The following is a 27761-nucleotide window of genomic DNA, read 5'->3' as shown; positions in this document are numbered from 1 at the left end:
CAGCTGGTGTGTGTACATGTGTATATATTACACAGCTGGTGTGTACATGTGTGAATATTACACAGCTGGTGTGTGTACATGTGTGAATATTACACAGCTGGTGTGTGTACATGTGTGTATATTACACAGCTGGTGTGTACATGTGTGAATATTACACAGCTGGTGTGTGTACATGTGTGTTTATTACACAGCTTTAAAGAGGAAATAGTGTCATGTGCTATAACATGGGTGGACTGGAAGACATCACGCTAAGCAAAATAAGCCAGTTACAAATGATAAATACAGTAGGAGTCTATTTTAATGAGGGAATCTAACCTCGAAATCATGGAAACAAAAAAAGAGAAAGATTTATCTGTGTGTGTGTGTGTGTGTGTGTCTGTCTGTCTGTCTGTCTATCTATCTATCTATGTATGAAGGATGAAGAGCAAAGGGGAAACTCATGTTGAGAACAAGGTTTCGGTTTTATAAGGTGAAGAAGACTCGGAGGTTGGTCTCACACACTCAGGTGGTCTGTAGGTCTGCGACAGTTAGCGTAACAAGTGTGCTCCTTACTCTGTCTAGGAAATGGACAGACTCACGGCAGAGGACATGCAGGTGGGAGGGAGCCCTCCCTGGTGGAACTCAGCCCATTGCTCCCTCTCTGCTGAAGGCCTGCATCAGGACTGACCTGCTTGTTCTGGCTTCTCTGAAGAACTGCTTCCCTAATGGCTTCTCCTCCTATGTCCCCTAAAAGTAGGCTTCCTTCAGACCCGCTTTTCTCCTCCTTTCCTTTGGGGATTGTCTACAGTTTTGTCTGTAGATCTCCTGTCTGGGGTTGTTTGCTACTTTCTGCTCCTCTTCCTGCCTCTCCCCTGACCTCCACCCCCACCCCAGAGACCTAGGCTAAGCATGATTTCTATGAAACTGCTCTGAAACCACGTACAGCTCTGCTCCAGGGTATCCCTAGTACCACCAAGCCCCCTTCTTTGCCAATGGACCCCCCAACAACTGCTAGACTCACTTTAGACCCCCAGTGCCTAAAACGCTAAACTTCAAAGGTTCTGCCCTTGCTCCTTGGCCTGGTTTGCTGGCTTCCTCATATGTCATCACTGGCCTTTGACAGGCACCAAACATCCCTGCTCTGTAAATACTGCAAAGTTAGTCCACCTTTACAGAACAGGTCTCAGAAGCAACCTGGGTAGCAGGAGGTGGCCTCACAGTTCAGAGCCTCCCCTCTATCCAATCCTGGCCCCATGTCAGAACACCAGTCCCGCTGCCCCCTCAGTGCCTTACTTACAGTGTGGCCTCGCACTTGGGTGGCAGCCTTCTGGAAATGTGGCATGATCCTCTTGCACATGCTGCACCCTGTTACAGGCAGGAGAGAAACCAAACCTGGGTTGGTTATAATGATGGTGGACCCTGAGCTCCCCTCCCAGACCTCAAATTAAGCCAGTACCACCCACGAACATCTACACCATCCCCACATACATTGGTAAGCTCAGGGCTGTCCTGGGCCCTGTGGAACCCAACAGAATAGAAAGCAAAGGCCTGGCTGCCAAAGAATTTACAGGCACAAAACAAGATGGAGCCCCTAGTGTCTCCAAGGACCTCGTATGAGATAAGCAATGGTGTGAGAGAAGAGCAAAGCCCACAGTGTTCCAGCATGGCTGAATAGCTTCACGGTAACAGGGAGCCAGGACAGATGTTGAGAGCAGCCTTCTACATGCACAGCTAAGTTGCCCTTCTTACGCAGTCAGGGATGGCAAATGAACCAGTCAAATGCCACTAGAAAGGGAAAATTGTAACTATGAGAACAATGACTGTTGGGACTTTCATGCCTCTTTTCTCTTCCATTTACAAGCACAATTAAGCAATAAACTGGAGGCAGCCCCCACGTGAAAGGGGCTGGCTCTGGCAGGTTGGGAGAGCACTGGGCCGGCACTCAGGTCTTAGACGCTAATCTTTACTCTGGCTGCTGCTGGCCTTGGCCACAGGACCTCCTTTCTGGGCCGTTCCTCCTGGCAAATGGAGGAGGTAAACAGACCCCAGCCTTCCTGGCTCTGCACAGGAGCCTATGGCTCTGCCCTCCCAGGTTTCTGTGGTGTGAATGGTTATACTCATCTCTTGGGGTGGTAATGCATCCACGCCAGCATTGGTAGATTTGTGGCAAGCATCCACTACTGCTTCACAGCAGGCTTGACACAAACTTGCCCCTTCATCTAAGCCCAGAGAAGGCCTTGCCCCATGGGGCACAAGTTCTAGCTCCCTCAGTCACCAGGAATTGTGACATGCCAAGCTGTTACCGTTTCTGACAGCCACCCTGCTGCAAAGAAGCTTTGAGAGGAATTATCTGAAGGCCACGGAAACCAATGCTGACTGAACTATATGGTCAGGTGGGCTCTCATCTCAAAGAGCAAGGCTGACAAGCACACACCCTGGAAGGCTGTAAGCCAAGAATCCAGGTGGGAGAGACTTCCCACTTTCCAAGGGCAGACAGAGGCATGGAGAGAGGGAGAGAGAGAAAGAAAGAGAGGGAGAAAGGAAGAGGGAGGGAGGAGCGTTTGAGTATTTGTGTGTGTGTGTCTGTCCTCTTCCTGGTAACAAGACTACTAGGAGAGCCACTGATGCAAAAACCTTCCACCAGAACACCACAAATGCCCTACTGCCTTCTCTCCCACATTCCTGCCTGACAGATGGGTGCCCAGACACAACCTCTACCACAGGCTATAAACCCCGAGTGTGTGAAATGGTTCTGGGAAGACAAGTGGCTCTCTTCTGCTGGCTGGTCACCCTGGCATGGACACTCTTAATGGCAACAAAGGTAGGAAGATGACACAAGGAAAACAGAAACCCAGTCAGGCTCTAGTGTACACAAGGCATCACCATGGCAGGGGAAGCAGTAGAAGCCAGCGAGACACACTCTGCACCAGGGAATAAGAACTCCATTTACGTGTGTCCGTCCTTGACCCCTGACCTCTGACAGATATGGGATCCTGGGCAAGTGAATCTCAGTGACTCTTGAAGGTTATGGGACTCTGGCTATGCCCACCTGTGAAGACAGTGCCTTCCCCACAGGTACTGAACCACCAGGAGGGTAGGCAGAGCCTGCCCCAGTAGAGCGCGCTCAGTGCCCAAGGGGTACTCAGGGCCACACAGGGTATGAGTCAGCTCCCCATCCACAGTGGGAGATCTACTTCCACGGGACTAAAGGGATAAAACACCATTCCGAGAGGAGAGTAAGGAGTACAAACAGTGCCTCTCTTCCACTTCACTGCCCACCAGGCCAGCCAGCCATCAGGAGCAAATGTGACCTCCTGTCCCCACAGGTGTGGCCTCTCTTCCAGCTCTGCCCATCTGTAGCCTACAGCAGATGCATTCCCCAACTGTCCTGGGGCAGAGGCCGACAGTTCTGTGATGAGAAGGTCCTGGGGGGGGGATAAGGAAGAACAGGAAACCCCAGGCTAACCCAATTCCAATCTAGTCACAAAAATAGAGCTGGTGTCGAGCTTCTCACCTAAGCCTCTCTTTCTGGGATTCAATGGCAAGGCAGGGAAGAGGCAAGACTGATCATCATTCTCAAAGCCCCAACCCGGAGCAGACAGCCTTTTTATTTTCTCATTAATTCAGTGAACAAACATTTACTGAGAAAGCAGCAGGGCCTGGGGACCCAGATGCCTTATCCCAGCTAAAGGTCCCACAGTCTCTGGGTTTATTCATCCACGTGCAATCAGAAGATCAGAGTCCTGACAGATTGCTGGGTTAGGAGATGGCTGTGAATCCCACAAGTGGGGCCACAGCAGCTGGGCTGGCCTAGGTATAATAAAAGCCTGTGTTCGTTTCACTAAACACACACACATAACAAAAGGGATGTGGGGGTCCCTGGGACCTTGGAGGTTGTCCAATCTGACCCTCCATGGGAAGTTTAACTTAGCAAGTCGGTTTTCTCCTTCCGTTCCCACCGCTAAGATGCCCAGTGACACCTTTGAGGCTCCCAACCCTCCAGCCTCAGCTCTCTATTATTAAAGACCATCTCTGCAGAACGAGCAGTACAGGCCCACTGCCAGGAAGCCCGAGAGAGTGGGTGGGGCAGATGGCACAAACATCGGCTCCGAGTGCTAGTGAATGCGCTTTTAAAATGATTGATGGAGTTTACCAGGAGCCTTGGGTGGCTTGGACCCTGGTCCTGCCTCCTGGCATGCACTGCCCATCAACGCACACATCCAGTTCTACACGCACATTCACATCAGTGCGGTGAATCCCAGAGGTTGAGACAAACCAAAGGAGGCCTGCTCCTCCAGACGCCAAAGAGGAAGGGTAATTTCTGAGGCAATCTGAAGCCGAATGATTAATCAGGTCCTCAGAAAAGAGGGGGGAAACTGCTGAGACCAGCTAATGAACATTACTAGACAATGAGCCATGGCAAAACTTCAGACATGGCGTAACTGGGCTCCTCCTATACTCAGAAATACCTCTGAGGCCAAGAGAGTTTTGGGAAAAGGTTGGGGCTGGATAGAGACCATTATGTTGTCATGGTGAACAAGGTACAGGTTCAATCAGGCAAAGCCACCAGAGCCCCAGGGAGGCATCTGGCCAGAGGTGCACACAGCACAGAGAACGGGGCAAGGGCCTCTACTCTGGGAGCTTCCAGGAAAGTTAGGTAGGCTTAAGAGTCAACAGAAGCCTGATGCCACTGTGCCAGCCTGACTGTGCCAGCCAGCCCTACCACTCAAACTCCTGCATATCACTTCCTCCCACAACTGACGATCCCTTCTGGCTTCCGGAAGGAAGGGCATGCGTGGCCCCAGAGACATAATTCAGAGCCTCACCAGGTTCCAATCATGATAGGAGTTGGGATTCTGAGTCTGTAGGAGGGGCTGGACAGTACTTCCTTGAGACTGTTCCTGTGTTACTAGTACTTAATCAACTGACCAGCAGCCATAGATCAATATACAGACGTGGCTGTGTTCCAATCAAACTTTATTATAAAAAACAGTGAACCACGGAGCCACAGTGTGCTGATCCACATCAGAGACTTATGACGCAGTAGGCATAGCAAACAGTTTCCCAATAAAACAGAATACGCTACTCATCTGGTACGGGACACGGCACGTGGTAAGTACTGTTTTGGGACACAGCCTCAGCTTATTTACATGTAATTTACATATATTTATAGTGCTGGCTGGTGATGTAAGATATTTTCCAGTCTGTGAAATACAGTTAAAAGGCGGGGAAGCCTGTTCTCTGACGAGTGTGGAAACGGAGCCCAGAGAGGTTGAGCTTGGCTAAGCTCATGTAGCTCACTGGGAGTCAGCTGGAATCAGACCCTGAATCTTCCCCTGCCACCTCAGCTGTCCTTTGGTCATTTCTCACAGTCAGCCTAAATCCTCAGGTCACCCTTCCTCTCTCACCCTAGTCCCCAGGTCCTGCCAGATGACACCGGCAGTGCTGAGGGAGCTGGGGTCCCAGAGGCAGACAGGCTTGGGGTGGGCAAGAGTGGCAAGCCCAAGAGCTCTCGGCAGGGCTACGGCACACACTGAGGTGGAGAGCATGCTCTGCAGACCCGAGGGTCAGAGGTTCGAGAAGGCATAGCGGACTAGACAGGACACCCTGCAGTGTTCAGGGTGGAGAGGGCAGGAGGCTGCCAATTCCTGTGGAGAAGGTGGAAGGAGGACAACAGGAAGGTGGGAGCCAGTCAGAAAGGCTAAGAGGAAGGCCATGAGGTAGAAAGACCAGTGTCCTAGGCAACCCTGACTGCCCATCACACGCAAAGCCTAAATGGACTCTGGGCCAAGGAGCCATTCACTTACAGGGAGCGTAGAACATCATGAGGAGAGGTTTCTCTTCTTTCTTTAGGAGCCGCCTGAAGTCCTGAGGCACAAAGAGAAAAAAACCAGGAGGTCACACACAAGGAGACAGCATGGACACACTCAGGCCACGTTTGCCCCAGAACCCAGTGATAGGAGGCACAGAGGAGACTCAGTCACAGCCCAACAGGAGATGGAAGAACCTCGGGTCCCCTATTCTAGACCATACTGTCACCAGAGGGAGGAAACAGGGTCTCGGAGAGGACAACTGGTTCTTCCAAATCACTGGGCAAGGTGAAGTGGCCAGGACCAGCTATTAACTTTCGGCTCCACCTATAAAAGCTAAAGACATCAAGGTGCCATTTTTCCAAGAGATGACTGAGAGGGCCAGCCCTCCACGTGATTTTGAGAGTGACTGTCTCTCAGTAAAGGGATCTGCATGGCCACTGGGGTATGCTGGCTGAAGAAACAGACTGTGAGCCCACCCACACCTGGTAGTCTCTTCCCTCAGCTCTCGCACCACCATGGGTCCACCGTCCACAGTGCCCGGAAGGACGTGAGAACCTGGGCCACAACCCAGGCCGTCCTAATCAGATCATTTGTATTTGTGAAAGTTAGGTCAGTGCCCGGCACACTATTTGAGAACGTAAAATGATCTGTTAAATAAACGTGGTAAATATAAAGAAGAAAAAGGGCTGTCCGGAGGCTTGGAACGAATCGTCAGAGACCCGCTCTCCAATGAGAGCCAATGAGACCCGCTCTCCAATGAGAGCCAATGAGACCCTCTCTCCAATGAGAGTCAATCAGATCCGCTCTCCAATGAGAGCCAATGAAGCCGGCTGAGGGCTGTGGCGGGGCACTGCAACAGAGCACATTTTGATCACAGAAAGTTCCTCTAACCAGTTTTCTCGGAAGAAAATTAGAGGCTTTTTCTTGTGAATAATAAGGAAACTAAGAGAAAATTTTAAAACGCAGCTTACTGACAGCAACATGGCATTAAGTAAATAAACGACAGCAGATCCCACACAATGGAGTCCGACAGCAGCATTAAAACAGAGGAGAGGCATATTTAATGTCACAGTGAAATGTGCTTGTCATAGGGGGGAAGGGGAGCTTTACGGAGCAGCATATAAATGCAACGGCGTTCTTCTGAGTAAAAATATTTATGTATGCATTACCTTAAAAGCCTGGAAGCCTACAAAAATATCAGTAGCGGGCCATCTCTCAATGAAGAGACAGGGTGATTTGCGGCTTTCTTTTATGCATAAGCTATACTTTCTAAATATTCAACAGTGAATGTGTATTACTTAAGTTTGTTTTTAGCAAGATAAAAAAAAAGATTTAAATTTTTCGGGAGTCTAAAACGTTCTGAAAAAAAAAAAAAAAAACCTGAAAAGCTTAGACTTATTCCCACCCACAGAGGGTTGGGCACTTGCTATAGAACAGAATTGTAAGCAGATGTTAACCTAAGTAACAACCTAGGAAGGGAGCTTTAAGAAGCCAGGGCATTTGGGCTAGGGATGTAGGTCAGGGGGAGGAAGTTCGCTTAGCCCACACAAGGCCCGGGCCTGATTCTTAACACTGGGAGGAAAAATCATGGCGCTTGTCCGGGAGCAGCAGATGCTGAGTCTGCAAGCCAGGGAACCAAGGGCACACTGTAAGGGACACTTCAACCGTACAATGAAGGTGATAGAAGCTAGGTATTCGAGATCGGTACCGAGAGGCTGGACAGATTGGTACCGAGAGGCTGGACAGGCGTCTCTGCTGTGGCAGCCTTTGGAAGGTGGCTCTGGGGAGTCCTGGACACTCGCTCCCATGATCAGAGGAGCGCATGAGAGAGAGTTCCTGCCTTCACAGTTCTATTTCACTTTTAATTTTTTTTTTCTTTTGAGGTGAGGTTAAGACTTAAAACATGACTACGTTTTGATACTAACAACCTTCACACAGATTCTTGGCCCTAACTGGGGGGCGGGTGGGGGGGTTAGAAACACTTTTAAAATTATCTTCTGGGGTCTCTGCAGATTAAAACCCAATACAAGATGCGAGAGGGAAAGGTTTGAGTATACCTAGCCTATAAAAATTTGGGCTCACAGCAGGCATAATGCCACGTGCTTTTAATCCCAGTACATGTGAGGCTGATTTCTGTGAGTTCAAGGCCAGCCTGATAAACATTTTAAATTCCAGGACAGCCATAGCTACATAGTGAGACCTTGTAAGATTGGGGCCCACGTCATTAATAATGAGTTACAATGGAAAATGCTGAAAAGTAAGGGATTTTAAGCTTACAAACTAAACCATTAATTTAACTTGAATACTGAACCTTAAGCTATTCGTGGGGAATTCTAACTTCAGAAAAGCAACTATATCTTCTGTTTTTGCAAAAGAGAGAACAGCCCGGAGAATAGCAACAGGACTGTGGACAGAGGTGAAAAAAACCCTTAATATTCTTACAGTTACAGAAGACAATAATAGGTTGTTCAAGATGTGACGCTGTGGGTAGGGGTGCCAGGCAGTTGCTTTCTGTCACAGTGGAACAATCGATTGGGCTGTTCTTTTCACAGCACTCAAGCCACCTCCTGACACCTGTACCGTGCTCTACCTGACCCCCATGCCAAGTGCTTTCTACCTGATGCTGGGTGCTTTCTAAAACTCTTCACCTTCTAGGTGACAAGCCTGACACTTTCTGCCTCACAATGTGGACATATAGTACTTTAAACCGATCTCTGGGTGGTCCACAATGATCATATATGATCCCACCCTCCTAAAAAGTAAAAAAGCCATCATTTCCTTTTGGGTTAATAAGCATTAAGAATACTCAATAATTTCAGCCACATCATTAACCCCAGTACTCCAAGGCAGAGGCAGGTGGATCTCTGAGTTTGAGGCCAGCCTAGGCTACACAGTGAGTTCCAGAACAGCCAGGACTACACAGAGATCATGTCTCAAAACAAACAAACAAACAAACAAACAAACAAACAAACAGACCAAAATAAAACAAAAAGAAAATGGTTAATAATTTTAAATGAAAGAAAGGTGAGAGGAGGCAGAGACAGATAAAAGTTATGTTTCATTTAATCAAGAAAGTAACAGGCATTCTGGACACACACACACACACACACACACACACACACACACACACACACACACACCCCTTGGAGGTGGGGCACTGCCTGCCTCAGACCACATGAAATCTAAAGATAGCACGTGTTGTCACCTACCACGTGAAGGCATGGCTATATAAACAGACGCTGTAACAATGAGATCTGAGACTATTCAGAAGCACATGGGGTCAGGAAGGCTGAGGGTCACTGAGAAATAATGAACACAAACGACGATCACCCCTCCACCCTCACGCCCAGGCAACTCTGAAAATGCTGCTTAGGAAGGTAAAGAATTTGCTCAAAGTTACACGTGACTCCAGAAAGGGGGGAGGGGGAGGGGTGTGGCTCCAAACTGATCCCAGCAAAATTTGCCTTACACAGTAACAGGGGGCGATTAAGTCTACTCTGCCAAGGAATTCTAAATGTGTTTAGAACACATTAAATAAGGCAAAGGAGAATGGAGACTTCATGGGCGGTCATCTAGGAGTGCCTGTTAGCAGTGGTATGGAGCCAGGGCTGGCCATCAGATAGTAGGGTCCTGGTCTCATTCGGACAGACACACGGGCTGGCTCCTGGGCTCCTCTCCTCCAGACACCCAGGAACCAGGAGGCTCTAGCATCCATCAGAACTAATGGGGAATAAATTACCTTCTCACTGTCAATGTGCACGACATCTTTGGCTCCAGGGTCTTCTTCCCACAGTGGGGGACCTTTTGGGTCCTTCAGAAAGGCCACTATAGACTAAGAAAGAACAAAAGGGGGAGAAAAGGACTTTAGTAAGGAAATGGGAGAGGCAGCAGACCCAGAAATCTACTCTGATACCTGTGGGGATATCCGGTCAGGAGACTGCAGGTGGCCCTTGCTTGGAAGGGGAAATGACATTTCTTGTCTGTGGATATTACCACTAAGGGACCCAAAATTTATTCCCAGTACTTCCCCATGGCATCACTGGTCAGCTGACGGGGCCATGCACCTATACCTTGTACCTTGAGACAATAAGCTGGCTTCCTTAGCAGAGACAACCCCTCACTTCACCTGTAAATCTTCCCCAGGAAGCCTTTCAGCTTGACTGAACAAAGGCTTCCAGGCTTCTGTGAGAGAGAGCTGTCCTTCCACTTCCCTAATCCCTTCCACTGTTGATGTCCTAAGCAAGTAACCACAGCACTCACTACCACTGGGGAAATCAAGTTCTACACTGCTGCTAAGAGAGGCAGAACCTTAGAAGCTGGTTAGTGTGAGCTGGAAGAGCCTGGGCTAGGAAACACCTGGCCCAGTGCATGCTGGGACACTTCTTTCCCTGGATACTTCTGGGTCAGTGTAATGGTGCTGGAAAGCATCATTGAGAGATGAACCATTGGCTCCAAGGGGAGAAGAATAACCATCCTACCCTTCCCACGGCACCTCACTGGTGTAGGTGGAAATGAGATTCTCTTTCTCCTCAGTCTGGGAAATGGTGATCAAGGTCGGTGAGAATCAGGAACGGGTACCAGAAACAGCCCACTCCCACCCCACTCACGACTGAGGGAAACCACCATCCTGGGTCACCAGACAAGGATCAAGAGTCCCAGTTTGATGAAGCAAGAGTGCTTATTTTGGGGAGTTGAAGAGCTGGCTCACTAATTAAGAGCACCGCCTGCTTTTCCAGAGGACCCCAGTTTGATTTCCAGCACCCACATGGCAGGTGACAACCATTTGAAACTCCAGATCTAACATCTTTCTCTAGCCTTCATGGGCACTGCCTGTACATGGTGCAGACACAGAATGCAAGCAAAATACAACAACAACAAAAAGATGTTTTTATTTCAGTCAGCATTATCGAGCTCCACTGAGCTAAGCTGGGGGCTGGAGAGTAGTGAGAGAAGACAGAAAGAAGGAAGTCTGAGGGGAGGGGCAAACACTCCTTAATGAGGTTATGCACTCATCCCACACACTGGCCACAGAGGGCCTTGATGAGGTTTATCATTTCTGGAGCCTCCTACGTGGGAGGGGTTACTGTGGGGAAGTGGGAGATACTTGTAGGTCTCCTCCCTGTAGCACTTCCAGTCTAACCAAATGGAATTGCGAAGGCCCCCTCTAAAGGGAAGGATAGCCATCTTGCCACCGCAAAAGTCAGATCTACCCTTCCTTGAGCCCTTGCAAAGTTCATCAGGATAAAGTAAGCCAAATGGAATGGAGGTGCCTTTCCTCACTTGGAAGGAGGTTCCTAATTCAGTAGTCTGTCATGGGGGATCAGCTTCTGTGGGGAGTGAGTACCATCCCTAGACTCTGAGCTGAGCTTCAGAGTTCCCACAACCTCCTCACCTCTACCAGCATCATGGGAAAACAAGACAAAAAGGACGATATGGATGGAGAAAGCAAACAGAGCAGTCATGATAGAAACCTGCTGTTGGCGTGGGTATCATTTTCCTTTAACTGATGCTCAACCCCACACAGTGTGGTTCTTTCCACACTGCAAGGAGATAGGCCAGTGCCTGAGAGCCCACCCTCAGTTACAGGAACATCACTAGCCGGATGCTCAGAATCCGGATAATCAGGGTAAGTGTCATGCCTTCCCTGCCCTAGAGAGGTTCAGGGACTCTGCCCTGGTCTCTCTTGACCCTGTGAATTTTGAGATCCTATGAGTGTGGCTGCTCATTCTGAAACCATAATCTCTAACCCTGCACCATGCCCAGTTTACTTCTCCAATCTGTTGGCTAATGCAGAAGGAGATACTCCCTACATACAGGGCTATGACAGAGGCTCTGCCCCCTTCACCAGATACTCCATGGCAACTGTCCCTGAGCTTCTGGCCACTTCTCTAACAGAATGGGTGGTGCCATTCCGGGTCCATGATTCCAGGGGCGACTTTCCAGTGGTCCAAACAGAAACTAGTCTTTCTTTTATCAATGTATTAGCAATTCCCCTATCCTGCTTGCCAATCAAATTTTGTTCCTGGGGAACTTGTGTTCTCTCTCTAAGGATGTTAGCTTATGTTATAACACAGAATACATCTCCTAGTGTCTACAAGGGTCTTAATAGAGTAAAGAATCAGGCAGAGAGTCCATAGAGCAACAGTGCTCAACCTGTGGGTCATGACCCCTTTGGGGATGGCCTATCAGATATCCCGCATATCAGATATTCATACTACCATTCACAAGAGAAGGGAGCTGAGCACTGACAGCTACACAGACAGGTGAGCCAACAGGAACAACTGGAAAGAGATGGACACAGAGACAGAGAGACAGGGCTGAGAGTGTAGCACAGTGGTAGAGAGACTAGGCATGAGGCCCTAGGTTCCTTCTCCAGTGTGCGGAGAAAAGAGAAAGAGACAGGAGCTCAGAGATCTGTGCCTGTCTGAGAAAAGAGGACTTAGAGAACCTAAGTTCAGCTCAGGTTAGAACCAGATGAAATACATGGCCCCCAGAAGTCGTATACTGGTTTGCGGCAGAAGCTCCGGAAGCTGAGGCTGCGGAAAGACAGCGCCTCTGTGACAGTCATGTGGTACCTGCAGGTTTGGGACTTCACATCTCTTTCTTTATGTAGGCTTTCCACCTACTTACAGACTGGACCGTGACAGGGACACTGGGCGACCTCCACGTGCTACCTGGAACAAGCCACGTCAGCTTGAAGGGCTAGAACAAGCCACGTCAGCTTGAAGGGCCAATCTGCCTCCAGCCTCCATGCTTTGCTAGGCCGGCTGTGCACACTGGGCTATGGGTGGCCACTGTGGGCAGCCTCATAGTGAGGAGATGGGTTTGAAGCAAATGAAGACCAAGGTCTGTGGAGGGGAGTATCATGATATCACCTACCACGATAGACAACTCCTAGACGTTCACTAACAAGGCTTGAGGTACCCCTTTGTGTCAGCTATAAACTTAGCCCGATCTCTGCTGCCATCGATCAGAGTTAATGATAAAGATCCTCGGGAGGTCGGGAAGAGAGAGCCCTGAGCAACCTGCCCTTTCTCCTTTCGGGGAGACCTGCCAAGCTTTTGGTGTCCATTCAGACTCCACCCTGCTGAGAAGGAGGGAGGCAAATTCACCTTCAGCGTCACAGCTCGGTCATATTGCATGTGAAACGCACCATCCCTGTCAAATAAGGAAGAAGAGGCATTAACTTTGATATGCTTCAGCTCTCAGTCCAGAATTCTGTGTGTGTGTGTGCATGCATGTGTGTATGTGTGTGCGCATGTGTGTATGTGTGTGCATGCATGTGTGTATGTGTGTGCTTGTGTGCGTTGCTCTCTATGTCTTTGTGTCTATCTTTTTTTCTAAGAAAAAATAATAAGTACAGGGGGAAAAATCATTCTGAAATGAACTAAATCTACCTAAAATCTGCTGTTCACTGAAACTACCCATAAAAGCTCTCAGCGCTCACTCTGAGATTGGAAATACCCATGTGTACTTACTGGTAATGGAATAATTCGATCTTTTTGTCCTTTGGGCTGAGGTCAACTTTCATCTTCTTGCACAATTTTCTACTCTCTGCATCACTGAAAGACAGAAACGTTGGGGTCCACTTGGTGCCTGAAGTCAGCCTGTAGATGCTGACAACAGAATCCGCAGGAGGCTAAGAACAAGGCAGGTGGCCTGGAGTTCCCAGGAGCAGAAGTCCAAGAAGCAGTGTGGCGTTGAGGGAACTGCAGAATGACTGGCAGGTGTGCAGTCCGTGCTGGCCAGGGAGAGGATGTGCTGCCTGAGGAGGCCTCAAGGATGGGTCCAGTCAGGGAAAACCTGAGAGACTCGGGGGTAGGGAGCTCACTGTAGTGAGAAATATCAACCTCAAGCCAGGAACTCTAGTGCCAGTTGATCGGGATGCTGAGGCAGGAGAACTGCTTGAGCCCAAGAGTTCAAGACTATGGAGGGAGATGGCCCTTCCACGCCATGGTCTGTCACCTGGGGAAGTTTTATAAAATCTGAGCTTCTGCTTCCAAATCTGTGGACATGGTGCCTGAGCAGGACTTTATTTGCGAGGCTCTGAACATGTGCCACCTGCTACGGGCCATCTGTCTGGGAAGAGGCAATGTCCTGCTATGGTGGAGGAGTGCTGAAATCTGTTAAAAGCCAGGAAGAAGAGCAGTGCTTTGGTGAGCAGAGCCTCTCCTGTGGTGTCTGCAAATATACTAGGAACCCTCCTGGCAAGCAAGGCCTCTCAGGTGCCCGTCGCTGTCCAGGAAGCACTCATGCATGACCTGATCTAACTGGTATCCTTTCAGAGAGGCCAATGAAGTCTCCAGGTATGATCCCTGGACCAGCACTAACCAGAAACTCATTAGATGAGCAAAGGCCCCAGGCGCCTGTCCTGCTACATCAAAGACTCTTGGGTACTTGAGCAAATGTGTCTTAACACCACTCCTGGTGATCCCGCTGTATGCTGGAGTGCAAGAAGGACCACGTGACAGCACCGTCCTCCACGGGTCTCCCTGCCCCCTCACACACACATATCTCTCTCTCTCTCTCTCTCTCTCTCTCTCTCTCTCTCTCTCTCTCTCTCTCTCTCTCTCTCTCCCCTCCCTGTCCCAGGCACTTAGAGACTCCCGGCTCTCATCATTCCATTCTCTCCAGCACTCTCCAAGTTTCCCTGCAACCAGCCAAAGGCAACCTGCTGATCCATTCACCCAGCACCCTGGCTGTCATTTAAAGGCCATGTCTGCAGGTCTGAATGGAATCAGTGAGACTATTCGGGCCATCAGACATCCACTAGATCCATGACCACACAGCAGCAGGTCTCCAGGGAAATTGTCTGGCAGCTACCTGTGGGAAGTCACTTCCTCCTCCACCTGTCTGCACACCCCACTTCCACACGTAGGTACACCAGCTTCCCACAGCTGGGCAGGAGCCCCAGAACAGATGGGCTCATTAAACCACCCGGCTCAATTCTCCAAGCAATGCCTTCAGCAGACAAGCGGAACTGCAGGCACCAGTGTAAGAGCGAGATTTCCGGGTTAAGAAAACACGTCTGTCTGGGTGGTGGTGGTTCACACCTATAATCCCAGCATTCAGAAGGCAGAAGCAAGATTTCTAAATTCAAGCCCAGCCTGGTCTACAGAGTGAGTTCCAGGGCAGTCAGTCTCTTAAAAAACCAAGAAGGAGAGAGAGAGACAGAGACAGAGACAGAGAGAGACGGGAAGGAAGGAAGGAAGGAAGGAAGGAAGGAAGGAAGGAAGGAAGGAAGGAAGGATATAGGGAGGTGCAGGTGAATGGAGGTGTCACTCTGCCCCTCTCACAAAGGAAGGGCAGGTAACAATATCATCATGGGGGGACATAGCTGGCAAAGGACTTGAAATGAGCTGAGTCTGGGACAGAGATGAGCAGGACAGGATGGGACAATACATCAGAAGGCAACCCACAGCATCTGGCCTAGGCCCTCTCGCCCTAAAGGCTTGAGTATGCTCGCCACGCCTCCTCTGACAGCAGCCTTCTTGCTCTGAGTTTACCCTGGCCTTTGGGAAGTCGATAGTGAAGCTGGACGGATGAGCCTGTGTGCCAAACAGCAGCAGGCCAGGCAGCCTTCCCTGTGCTGAGTCAAGACCCTGGGAGAGAGGGCAGTGTTCCACACTGCTCGTCCGTCCGGTTGGCTGTGTTCTGCTTTGTTCAACCATTTCTTTGATCACTTTCTCATCACCAAGTGGGACAACAAACAGTGCTTTGGCTGCCATGTGACCTCCTCAAGCCCTAGTTCCTGCCTGACAGCCAGTGGGGCCTGAAATCTTCACAAAGATAGGAAGGAAGGTAGGGCCCCAGGCCAATCCACCCCCAAGTCCTTGTCCACTGTGCTGAAATCTAGGCCATGTGAAGAGACCCAGAGCTGAAACCTCAAAAGCCACTCGGGAGGAAAGCTCCACCAAGCAATGTGGACGAGAGAGCTGGGAATATGGGAGCACCCTGTCTCTTCCTTGGTGTGGTCTTGCGGCCTAGCCCAGCTTACACTAAAGTAATATAACCATCTGTACCCCAAGGCTCCATGTTGCAAACTATACAATCCTCTCCCTGAGATCACGTGACACTGCCCAAAGGTTCTCTCCTCTCCCCTGCCTCCTACATACTTTGTCAGAGGGTGTGACAAGAGTGGCTTCCCTCACAGCCTAGCATCCCAGCTTCTCCCAGTCTCTCTCTCTCTCCACTGTACTAATAATGTCTGACCACTTGTCTCTTCCGGTTCCCTGTCAGAAAGTTTGCCCGTGAAGGCAAGGCCTTGCTTTCACTCACAGCTGTTCCTCAGGGTCACCAGAGCAGCTGGCATTCAAACAAGAGCCCGACTGGAATGAGAGCTGAGTAAAAGGTGCAATCTTGGAGCTGCTCGGATAAGGCCCTGAACTTCTGGCTTCCTGGGCACCAGGAATCCTGCCAGGTGTCAAATCCTGAGGGGGCTCCCTCAGCTCTCTGCCCTCTCCCCGACAATCCCGTCTTTTAAGAGTGTCTAAGTATTCGGTCCCCAGCTCCGAAAAAAAGAACCAAAAAAAAAAAAAAAAAGAGTGTCTAAGTATGCACGTGAACGAGTGCTAATTGTGCAGCTCAGACAGTAGAAGTCATAAGAGTTCAGGAAGGGAAGAAAATTACCCATGTGAGGGACTTAAAAGGATCTGAGTTGAGAGATTAAGAACAATTAATTGATCCACTGCCTCCCTCCCTCCTGCAGCTCATGACCGAGGCTCTGGGGGAAAGGAGACAAAGGCAGAGAAATGAGCTGCTTTGCCCTAAGTCCCAGAGAGCCAGGCTCTCCTCTGGCTGACAGGAACCAGCTACCAGTCCGCAGGGAGGCACCAAGGCCACACACCATCCCTCTCTACTTCCTTTGGCTCTCTGCCTTCCCTACAAAGAATAACAAGGGAGCGATCACAGAGGCCTGTGCATGCCCCATCTCTCATCCCATATCCAACACCCCAAAAGATGTGCACAGGTGGGGGAGGGGCTGCTTGTTGGGGCAGCTGCAACAGGTATGGGGTACCTTGTTGATTAGACGGCTTAAGCTGAGGAGTCAGATTCAGGAGCGGCAGACGAGGTGAGAGTAAGAAGAGAGAGAAGGTACTGGAGGCTAAGAGGGGCATTATTGGATCTTCCCAAATCTGTGCCCTGAACCTGTCCTAGGAGATGGCTTATTGGCTAGCAGGTGTGCTGGCTCTGGATCTGGCTCTGCCAGCAGCAGGAGGGACCTTCAATGATGTCTGATCTGCAGAAGGTAGGATAAGATGAGAGTGACTGCCAGATGCCAAACATGGACAAGGTGTGGCTGGGGGGACAACAATACTGCAGAGCAGTCTTGGAGCAGTTGACCCTTAAATCTGCAAAGATCTGGGTAGGACAGAGAACTCTCCCATGACAGACGCTACAAGAACAATCCTGATTGGTGGTCTCGTTGGTGCCTGCCTCTGAAAGGAGTCAGTGAGGTACGGGTTTGATACTGCACTAAGAACCTAGAGTGAGAGGACTGTGGCTTCTCCTCCCAGGCGGTTCAGAGCCCCCTGTCTACCTGTCCAGACCTAAGGCAGTGATTCTCAACCTGGGGGCTGCATATCAGAAGGTGGCGAACCACCAGTCTAAGGCTTCGCTCCTCAGTTAGAACTGAGTTCCCAATTGCATACCATATGACGGAAGATACCTGAAGCCACAAAAATACAAGCATAGCATTTCTTATGGGAGTCTATTTTCTCCCCATGGGAAGTAACATTTGCCCTGCTTAGGCAAGAAAGTGGAAATGCAAAATTTAAATAATCTTTACAAGAAAATGTAAGACTTCAAAATACATCCCACCTGCCCTGGCAGGCCCACAATCTTGCATCTGGGGAATCATTACTGCTTCAGTGAGACCAAGCAGATGGGAAAGAGGAAGAAAGGGAATACGGCTAGGCAGTGGCCGTACACTCCAGGAAAAGCAAGCAGGCAGCAGGTGAGGGGAAAGTCTGCCCACAGAACTAATGTGCCAGGCCTAGTGTCTGCTGCTGGCTCCAGTTCAACCTCCTAGATGGCAGGTCTGCACCAGGCCACTGCCACACCAGAGCACCAGGGAGCTAGCTACCGATGCCCTCCCATGTGACCCAAAGCATAGCTACTCCCAGTCTACTGAGCAGCTGTGGAGGTAGGAGCTGCGAGGGAGAGCGAGGAGGAAAAAGCGACAAATCCATAGAGAGGATCCATGTGCTGAGTGATGGCCGGCAACAGAGGAACATGTGAGCATCAGCAGGGGTGTGTGTGTGTGTGTGTGTGTGTGTGTGTGTGTGTGTGTGTGTGTGTGTGTGTGTGTGTGTGTAAAGGGCAAGGGAAAAACCAGAAGAATCATTTTCAGAACGATCTGTGGAAGGAGAAAAGAGGCCCTGTGTGTGTGTGTGTGTGTGTGTGTAAAGGGCAAGGGAAAAACCAGAAGAATCATTTTCAGAACGATCTGTGGAAGGAGAAAAGAGGCCCTGTGTGTGTGTGTGTGTGTGTGTGTGTGTGTGTGTAAAGGGCAAGGGAAAAACCAGAAGAATCATTTTCAGAACGATCTGTGGAAGGAGAAAAGAGGCCCAAAGAATGGGTGTAGTGGAGACTCAGCTCCTCCCTGGGAGTAAACTGCAAAGGAAGAGAAAGGAGGGACAGACAACGGACAGTACCTCAGCACATCCTAGAGGAAAGGAGACCCAGAAAAGGAGGAGGCCCCAGATCAGACTCTGGCACTGGAAGGCACATGCTCACCAGACAGTTAAGCACACCAAGTTGGCACCTTTGGGCATTTTCTGAACCAGAAGGTTTTGGGATGGGAGCAGTCTGAAAGGGCCTACGGCACATATCACAGATGGTTATGATGTGGTCTGGAGAGAAGCGGTGATTTGCAGAGGTTCCATGGTGGGAACTCAAAGCCAGGTCCCTTGCCCAGCAATCGTACAAAATCCACTACACTCCATGGCAGGTCTACACTCTTCCTGTCTCAGCATCCCAAGTACGGGTGTGTGCCACCATGTTGAGCTCAACTCACACTTCAGAAGAACACAGCAAAGCATGGTATGGACTGAGCGTGACTCCCACCCCCAGTCACTCTTCAGGGAGAGCTCCTTCCCCAGAGCCAAGGCAGGAAGTCTAGCTGGGGAGATTGAGATGGGAACCTCAGCAGAACTTACTTTGGGGTCGCTAGCTGACCATCTGATGTTTTGGAACAGTCCTCAGAAAGAGGAACACTGGCTCCAGGCTGCTTCCTCCCTCCTCAGGGATAGTACCAGAAAGCCATCTCGAAACACTTGTGCCAGCAACAGGAGGGTCTCATCCTCAGACTCAGACAGGTGGCATGTGGCACAAAGCCAATGCCTAGGCCTCAAGCAGTCCACGTGGTGAGTGCCTTAAGGATTCACAGGGTACGTTCTAAAGACTAGGCAGTGGAATGAGTAGGCAGAAGGGCAGAAGCCTGCTCATCCCTTGGGTTCTTCTTGTCTAACAGCACTGACCTACCACTCAGGGTGGCTGAAAGGGATCCGAACCCAAGTGCTGTCCCTTACTTAGGCTGTTATGGGAAGAGTCACTGGGCAGTACTTTGCCTCTGATCCCAAACCCAGAGCCAGATATGGGCTTTGTCATAATCTACCTACTTGGCTAAACTACTTTAAAGCTCTTTAACATTTGAGATTGTACTTCCTCTTACAAGGATAAATCTGATAAACTCAGAGGCAGCAATTGGACCGGTCCTGCCTCTGGAACAAGGTACCTTTTCTAAGCCCTAGCCTACCTCCTCCTAGAGTTCAATTCTAGCATATTAATTTCATAGCATTCTCCCACTGGCGATAATGCCAGATGCCCAGACTGCAATTTTGTCCTAATCTCTAAGCTCATCTCGCTTTACCCACTGACCCCTGGTCCCACCAGCTCAGCTATCCTGCTCTGGAGGTCCCACAACCCCTCTGGAAGCAGGACGCTCATCCCCATAGACAGAGCTTGGGAGCCGTACTGCAGGGAGCTGCAGCAGGGAAAGCCAGGGCAATATGAGTACAAGATCATCTCAGGTCTTTGTTCCCCTCCTTGAACATCACTGCCTCTACAAAGGTTCCCTTGACCTTTCTGGGCCGGATGGACTAACTGCCTCTTGGAGCCTCTTGACAGCACTCCTCACTTGGCAGCCTAAGCCCTGGCTCGTGTGTCTGCCTCTTCCTTATACACTGCACTCCTGGAAGGCACAGCTATTCATCTGTGAATCTCAAAGCACATAGTAAGTGCTTGGTAAAAGCTAATGGCTAGACCTGGAGGGAAAAGCCACTACATCAAAGCTCTCTCTTCCACTCGCTCCAGCACCGGTAAGCCTCTAAGAATGCCCTGTAATAAGGCTCCATCAGCTTGGCAAAGGCACTGTCATCTTCAGTTATGGACGATTCCAAAGTGTCCTCTGATAGAATTTGTCGTTTGCCCAGTGACATGGAGCACTGCTAGTAAAATGGGGGTGACAGAGACACCTGAAAGGTAGCAGTGCTGTCAAGCCAACCATAAATTACAGTTAACCAGTGGCTGAGGCCTCCGTCGCCACCCAGTGAGCGGTCTTTTCTGCTCAGCCAGTGTTGGCATGAATCTGGAGGCATGAGGCTAGACATGTGCACCCCTGCACGTGCATGCACACTCCTCCATACATGACTCTCCTCTGCTATTCTCTCCCTCCTCTGCAGCTTAAGTCAGTGTGTACCAACACCACACCTCCATCAGTCATTCAGGACTCAGAGTAAGGGCTCACCAACTTAACCGGCACAGGCCCGAGCCAGCCTCAGGGCCAGGGCGGTCTAGTCTGGTGGCCAGCTGACTACACTGTGCTGTAGGAGTGAGAAGGGTCTGGACTGGAGGTGAAGCTCGTGGCACACAGCTATTGCTGCAGACCTACTACGAGCCAACTGGATGGCCCTGAAAATCACGCATGTCTGGAATCAAGGCTCCTGTTTTTCAATAGGGAAGCCTCCCTCTGCCCTACCACTCTGAGAGGATAAATAAAGCAATACACAGGACATAAAAGAGAGAGAGAGAGCTCCAGGAAAATGAGAAGAAAGGAGGTCATGGGACAGGCAGACTGGGGTGGGGAGCCAAACCTTCCCTCTGCAAGGCAGAAGTGACCCCATGTCACCTCAGGGATCTCTCTAGCACACTCTCACTTCTGCCCCGCTCACTAGAGGTCCCAAGCATACCCCGGCCAGTGTGCCCTGTGGCCCCAGTACATACCCACAGTCCACCCAGCAGATGGTGCCTTGTCCTTTCACTGCCTGGGCCACAGTGGACAGTAGCTTGAGATGACTTTCAGCTGCCACCTCTGTGAAAGAAAGATCAAACGTTTGTGTCCAAGGGCTCTGGACCACGGGCAGAGTCAGCTGAATACAGGAGTCCCTCTTTGGTCTGGGTGTCTGGACAGAGTTGCTGGGTAACCTGTTGGGCAGCAGGGTCCTGTGGACAAGCTTCTGGATCAGGAGTCCAACTCTGCTGGTCTACTCCAGGGTGTGTATAGCTGGTGTTTGACACCTCCACCTGGCAAACGCTTAGTCGTGTCCTCCTCACGAGCCTGTGAGCTCACTCAGAGGGCCCAGCAGGCAGATCCTGGTGAACAACAATCTCTCTGCCTTATCTTGCCCCAAACCCCACGATATGCCCCAAAGCCAAGCAGAAATGATATCTGAATTATGTGCCTCTGAGGCGCTCCTCTTCCAGGGCAGAAATGGGAGCTGTCTGTGAATACGAGGCATGCTGGGCCTTTCACAGAGACGAACAATAAGCATCGCCATTCAGAGGAGGCATTCCCAGGAAACCCCAGCCAGGGCAGCAGGAGGCAGCAAACCACTGAGCCGGGGAAGCCATTGTTCCACCGTGCACACCAGTGGGGTGGGGCTAAGGGTGCGGATAAAGAGGAACAGTATAAACCACCCCACCATGGGAAGGAAAAGGCTGCTTGGAAGGTGGGGGGGAGGGAAAGAGAACCCACTATAGACCAGAGTCTGGGGCAGTAAACATGGACAAGATGGAGAAGTTGAAGTCATCGCCCGGGCCCTGCCCCCAGCATTCTGGGGCAGCACAGGGGCTGTACTTCCAATGAACTGAACAAAGGTGGGGCCAGGTAAGGGGCAAAGCAATGGTTAGGCTCTCCCTCCATTAGTGACCCCACTATTCCATCATTAACCCTAACCCCCACTCTGCCAGACTTGTCTCAGACCTGTGCTGGTTCTGAAACCACGGCACTACAGAGTTAGCCCATTTTTCCCCTTACTCCATCTGAAGGAATGAGACGCAGAAATGCCATATGGGACCGGCTCCACCACCAGGAGTGGCTGGCCTCAAGTGTCATGTCTCCTTATCCTGGTGACTTCATTTATAAATGGGAGATGATCTGACAGTCTGCACCACCTCCCTTGTGGCAAGGAGTAAATGACAGCCATAAGTGGCCCCAGTCAGGAGACCTGTCCTAGAGAACCAGCCCAGACCCAGCAGTTTACAAGGGGGTTACCCCAAAGAGTTTCTCACTAACAAACAGGCCAGATACTGGAAAAGCCCCCCAGAGATTCCCACTGCCTCAGTTTCCCTACTCACAGAAAAACAGCAGGCTCACACACTGGGCTCCCAACAGGAAGTTCGACAAAATACATGCAGACCCACGGAAGCAGCAAGGGGCAAGAACGGCCATATGTCGTGAATGCTCAGAGGGTGCAGCCTTTGCGAGGGACACACGGCCAAATCATCCATCAGCCCAGAGTGCCAATGGGATCTGTGTAGCAGATGAGCTGCCAAGGGGATCTGTGCCCAGAATGAGCCTAGCCACTAGCCGATGCTTCTCCGGGACACAAGAAAACTTGGCATCCTCAGGAAGAGCAAAAACACTTAACTCTGCTGGAGACACAAGGACGGCCAGCCACTCGCCCTTCCCCAAAGTCACTGCCAAGAGCCAAGCAAACTGTCCATTGTACCCTCACCAGCCCAAGGTCAGAGGAGCGGCAGGTGGCTGCTCCTTCCTGGAGAGGTGGCTGGGCCCGAACTTGGGAATCAACTCCAAAGACGGTCTTGCATCTCATCCCAAAGCAGGACACGGGGTGGGTGGGTGGGTGGGGGTGTCAGGCAAGACCAGGACCACCTGCTCAGGTAAATGTCCACAGGCCTGGGACCAGTTCAACTGGCAACAGGCCAGCCTAGTAGTTAATGTGCAGCTCCCAAGGAGCCTGCCCTAGCAGGACTGGGGCCTGCGGCTGGCAGGGAGTCAAGGTGTCTATCCAGCACTCACGGCTCCCCTCTGTTAGGCTAGGTAGAGGTTCCAAAGTATTCTTCCCACAGGATGCTCATAAGAAAGAACTGAAATATGGCCCTCCCAAAGTAACTAAATGCACCTTTAAAGAGAGCGAAGAATAGAACACCCCCTCTGGTCTCTCCCTCCCCTTCCCACCACACCCTGATAGATCTGAGGGGGGTGGGGGGAGCACTTACCAGATTCTGAGTAAAGCACGAGCACATTATTTCGGGTCCTGAGAAGTTTCTTCAAGTCCTTGGGGTCGGAGATTCTCTCAATGAGCGAAGAGACCTTCGTGGAGGACAGCCATGTCGGCAGGATCACCTAGAGACCAAGCAGCCAAAGCCCGTGAGTCTAACTTCTCTCTCACTCAGGGTGCTCACAGACGATCCACCCAAAACACACGTTCTTTTCTTTTCTTTTTTTTTTTTTAATTTGGAATTTAAAACATTTTTATTCATAGAATTTTTTCTTAGATAATTCACACCTGTTCATGATGCACGCGGACTACTCTCATCCCCACTGTCTCCCATAACCTTACCTTCCTCCCCACAAATCTCTCTTCACATCGGTTCACTTGGTCTCCTGACCCACTAAATTTGACTTAGAGCATCTTTGTGGCCGAGGGTTTAGAGACTTCCCTTGGATCCTTGTAGGCATGGCAGTGGGTAAAACATTGAAGACCCTGATACTCATCTCTTGGAATATATCAGGAGCCAATAAATCAGCAGTAAACAGTAGGGGCTGCTAAACCTGACCCCTTCCATGGCTGACTGCTGACAAGGCCTGCCTTATGCAAACACAGGTTCTTGCTGGAAGATAGAGTGAAGCAACCCCCTCCCAGAGTACCACACCTACCTCTTTACCCCTAGAGCTCCTGCTTGGCCCACTCCAGTCCCCACCTCACTCACGCCCTCTGTGTACTCTAGTCAGATTGTCTGGGCTGTACCCATACATAGGGCACTGCTACCCACAGACAAGATCTCTCTAAGAGAGTGATGTCTGTACGCAAGGGACCTGGCAGTCTGAAAACTCCATCCCACCTAGAAGCACCAATGCACAGAACCCACAGGGTTCTCTCACAGCCACGATGGAATGGCCTGGTGCAAGGCTAAGCTTTTCTCACTGGGCCAAACAATCGCAGAGATCTGGCCAATGGAAAACAGCCACGGGGCAGGTGGTGGTGGCGCATACCTTAAGTCCCAGCCCTTGGGAGGCAGAGGCAGGCAGATCTGAGTTTGAGGACCAGTCTGGTCTACAGAGAGAGTTCCAGGACAGCCAGGGCTACACAGAGAAACCCTGTCTTGAAAAACAACAGACAAACAAGCAAAGCAAAATGAGCCAAGTGTCCCCAAGCTCTTGGATGGTGGAGATGCTGGGTGCTCTGCAGGGATGACAAAGGGCAGACCGCTATGGAGGAAGACAGCAGTAAGGAGGAGCTTCGAGGTAGATCTCCCAGGCCAGCTTACGTGCTAACACAACTGAAGACTTCCTGAACAATGCTGACAAAAAGTGGATCCTAAAACAGCAGCTCCACCCATGACGGACCTGAGGCAAAAGTCTTCAGAGCTCTCGGGAATGCGTCACTGTACACCCAGCAATGCCACCTGTCAGTCGGGAGGAGTTTGTCACACCAGCTGAAGATGTGCAAGGTGCGCCAACACCACAGTCTTTCTCAGAGTCATGGGAACCCATGCTCTTCTGAGACAAGAAATAAATGAAGAATGAGGGCCAGAGAAACTAGGAAACAAAAGACCCAGTGCAGAGAGAGGCAGGATGAGTTCCTATGTTGATGGTGAGGGGTGGGTCCAGGAAACCGCCAGCAGGTGTGGTTGTTTGAATAGGAATGGCCCCCCATAGGCTTTTATATTTGAAAGCTAAGTCATTCAATGCTACCTGACAGGAATTGGGGGTGTGGCCTTCTGGAGTGAGTGTGGCCTTGTTGGAGGATGTGTGTCACTGCGAGTGGGCTTTGAGATGTCAGAAGCTCAAATCAGGGTCAGTGTCCTGCACTCTTCCTTCCGTCTGCTGATCTGGATGTAGAACTCTCAGTATCTCTCCAGCACCATGTCTGTCTGAGCTGTGTCTGTGCTTCACCCCTCAAAAGCTAAGGTGCCAGGCAACAGCACACTGAACCTTTCAGTGACTCACTTGTACCATGGGGATGGTGGTAACTCCCTGGGGGCACTGCTATGACAGATGGGACAATTCCTTAAATGTGCTTTACAAAGTCATGAAACATTCTAAGAGCATCAGATAACATAACATCTAATGCCCACCGTCGGATCAGCCTGGGGTGGGGGATGGACACGGACACGACACGACCGTACTCTAGCGAGTTTCAATGGAATCTGCCACCAGAATCAGAGTTCCTTCTTCTCAGACTAAAGCCTCCCAGGAGGAGTCAGCGAGCGTCTTCCCTTGCTAGCGCCGCTAACCATGCCTGAGGAGCCACTGCTCTGTGCAGACCATCTTCAAAGCTCACGAGACCGTTCCTCCAGTGTTGACTACCGGATGTCAACAGGGGGGCTTCTGACTGAACCCTAAAAGGTCCATGGCTCAGTGTACACACACAGCAGGGACTGAGAAGACAACTGGACAATATAGTGGAGAAACATGGCGACTTGCTGTTGTGCTTTCCACCCTCCGAGAGAATACAGTCAGGAAACATAACTGCCCTGGTCAGGGACCCTCCCCACCAGATCAACCTTCCCGGGTCTGCCAGGCACCTGCCAGGCAGCAGAAGTGCTATGGCCTCACTGGCATAGTGTCCATAGCTGAAACCATAGGAATCCCAATCTCCTGCATACCCTGGCTTCCATTATATAAATCCAGACAGTCCCTTTGGTCATCCGACCAAGGGCCACCTTCCAGCCAGCCACTAAAGCCTCTGGCCCAATGTTTACTGACACGGTAGAAGAGTTAAGCCTCTCTGAAAATACCCTGAGCAAATTGACTTTGCCTGAAATCCACCACACAAGGAGAAGCTAGGGCTGGCACTGGTTCTTCCTTACAGCAGGCTTGTATAGACAGCTCTGTGAGGGTCTGCCGCCATACTGGGTCCTTACAGCAGGCTTCTCTGTGAGGGTCTGCAGCCATACTGGGTCCTTATTCTAGTTAAGATTAAGGGCTCTGGAGGGTAGGGTACCCTGAGTGTCCCCAGGAGTGCTTAACAAGCATGACAAATCACACCCGGCCTATAGATGACATTCCTCGGAGAACATGTCACAAAGTGAACCCTAAGAGGTCCAGTAAGGACCATGAAACCCAGGGAGACTGAAGCACAATGAGTGTCCAGAATGGGTCTGAGGAGGAAAGCAAGTGGTTGGTTCTTTGACGGCTTAGAACTTGACAGCGGTCATCAAGGGAGTGGCAGGATGGACATCAGACTCATCTTCCCAGAACCCCAGAATGGGTGGCAGGAAGAGGGACCAGCCAGCTGGCTGACCAGGTAAGACAAAGGGATCCATCCAGCCATCTCAAACGGCCATTCACAGGAAGTGAAGGCAGGAAAACAGAAAGTCTAAAACAGTTCCCAAGATGAAACTGCAGCCAAAGATGGGAGACGGACCAATGGTGGAGGCAGCCTTTCTTGGACTGAAGAAGATGGCAGTGGGCTAAGACGTCTGGGACTGTGGCCAACAGACATGTGAAAAAGCACCCATGAACAACACACGTCCTCCAAGCTAGAGGCTGAGCTGTGAGGCAACTGAGGTCTCTATGATGTGGAGTCAGAGAGGGGACAAGGGAGAAGGGTCCAGTCCAGGAAGAAGGAGGAGGTGTTAGGAGCAGTGGTGAGACCTTACCCAGGGGTAAGACAGGAAGGCAAGGCGGGCCAAGTGGGGAAAGGCTAAGAAAGCTCGGAGGCTGCGACAGTCTCTGGAGACATTTGGGAGCTTGCTGGGAAAAAGGAAGGACTGCAAGCCAGGATACTGAGCAGTTACAGCCAGAGCAAGCGCTGGGTGATAAAAGATGCGGCAAATAGGTATAGTTGGTTAGAGGTCCACACAGGAGAGGAAGCCGCCTGTAGGTACAGAAGACTTAGGGTTTGCCAAGAGGCTGAACAGAGAGGAAACCCAACCAGAATGGCCAAACCACGGGGAGCACAGGGAGATATGGTACAAGCCAAGACTTCTAAGAAAGGGCCCCAAGACCTCACTCACCCTCACAAGTGCCCACAGAGGCAACCAGGAGGGAAGCCCTCCTCCTACTCCCTAAGGCCCCCTTTCCTCCAGCCACAGAGCAGTCCATTTTCTCCTCTGTGCCCTGTTAACCTTTCCAGCGGGCTCCTTCCTTCCCTTCACACAAGCTACAGTGAGCCTGAACCTCCCTGCCCAGAGACCAACAGACTCCCCTCCTTAAATCACAGCCCATAAACCTACCTGACAACAACCACTACAGCCACACAGATCATCCACTCCTCCACTGTGCTCCAGGGAGGAAAGGGTGGTATTGGAGTGCTCCCAAAGCCAGCTGCTTCCCAGCCAGCACCAGGACAGTTCCTGTGTTTGGCAAGCCTTTACACTGGCGTCAAGAACTCAAGAGCAAGAGGGGAGAAAAGATGACCTCTGTTCACACTCACTCTCCTCTGACCATCTCTGTGCAACATGGCTACCACTCAGCCCCTATTGTGCTGAGAAAATACTTCCCCCATAGAACCTGACGGAGAACAATGGTCCCCTTTCCTACTACAGAGGAGACCC

The 27761-nt window shown here is 50.7% G+C and overlaps 1 protein-coding gene across 7 annotated transcripts in view; it reads right to left on the bottom strand.

The window, feature by feature from the left end:
- Positions 1–27761, bottom strand: part of Pdia5 (protein disulfide isomerase family A, member 5) — a 114935-nt gene that overhangs the window by 67536 nt on the left and 19638 nt on the right. For all 7 annotated transcript variants that reach the window (XR_005491040.2, XR_005491041.2, XM_063270642.1 and 4 more), the window contains exons 2-8: positions 23256–23382; positions 21018–21105; positions 13271–13354; positions 12905–12950; positions 9532–9624; positions 5787–5847; positions 1277–1344 (exon numbers count right to left, since the gene is read on the bottom strand). Coding sequence is in view for 5 of the 7 variants with exons in the window: in XM_063270642.1 (XP_063126712.1) it covers positions 1277–1344; positions 5787–5847; positions 9532–9624; positions 12905–12950; positions 13271–13354; positions 21018–21105; positions 23256–23382 (567 nt within the window). In the remaining 2 variants the exon portion in view is untranslated. The remainder of the gene's footprint in view (positions 1–1276; positions 1345–5786; positions 5848–9531; positions 9625–12904; positions 12951–13270; positions 13355–21017; positions 21106–23255; positions 23383–27761) is intronic.

Source organism: Rattus norvegicus, chromosome 11, assembly GCF_036323735.1.
Source record: "Rattus norvegicus strain BN/NHsdMcwi chromosome 11, GRCr8, whole genome shotgun sequence".
Lineage (NCBI taxonomy): Eukaryota > Metazoa > Chordata > Mammalia > Rodentia > Muridae > Rattus > Rattus norvegicus.
The sequence above is the reverse complement of the archived record's forward strand: the minus strand, read 5'-3'. Positions and strand labels throughout refer to the sequence as shown.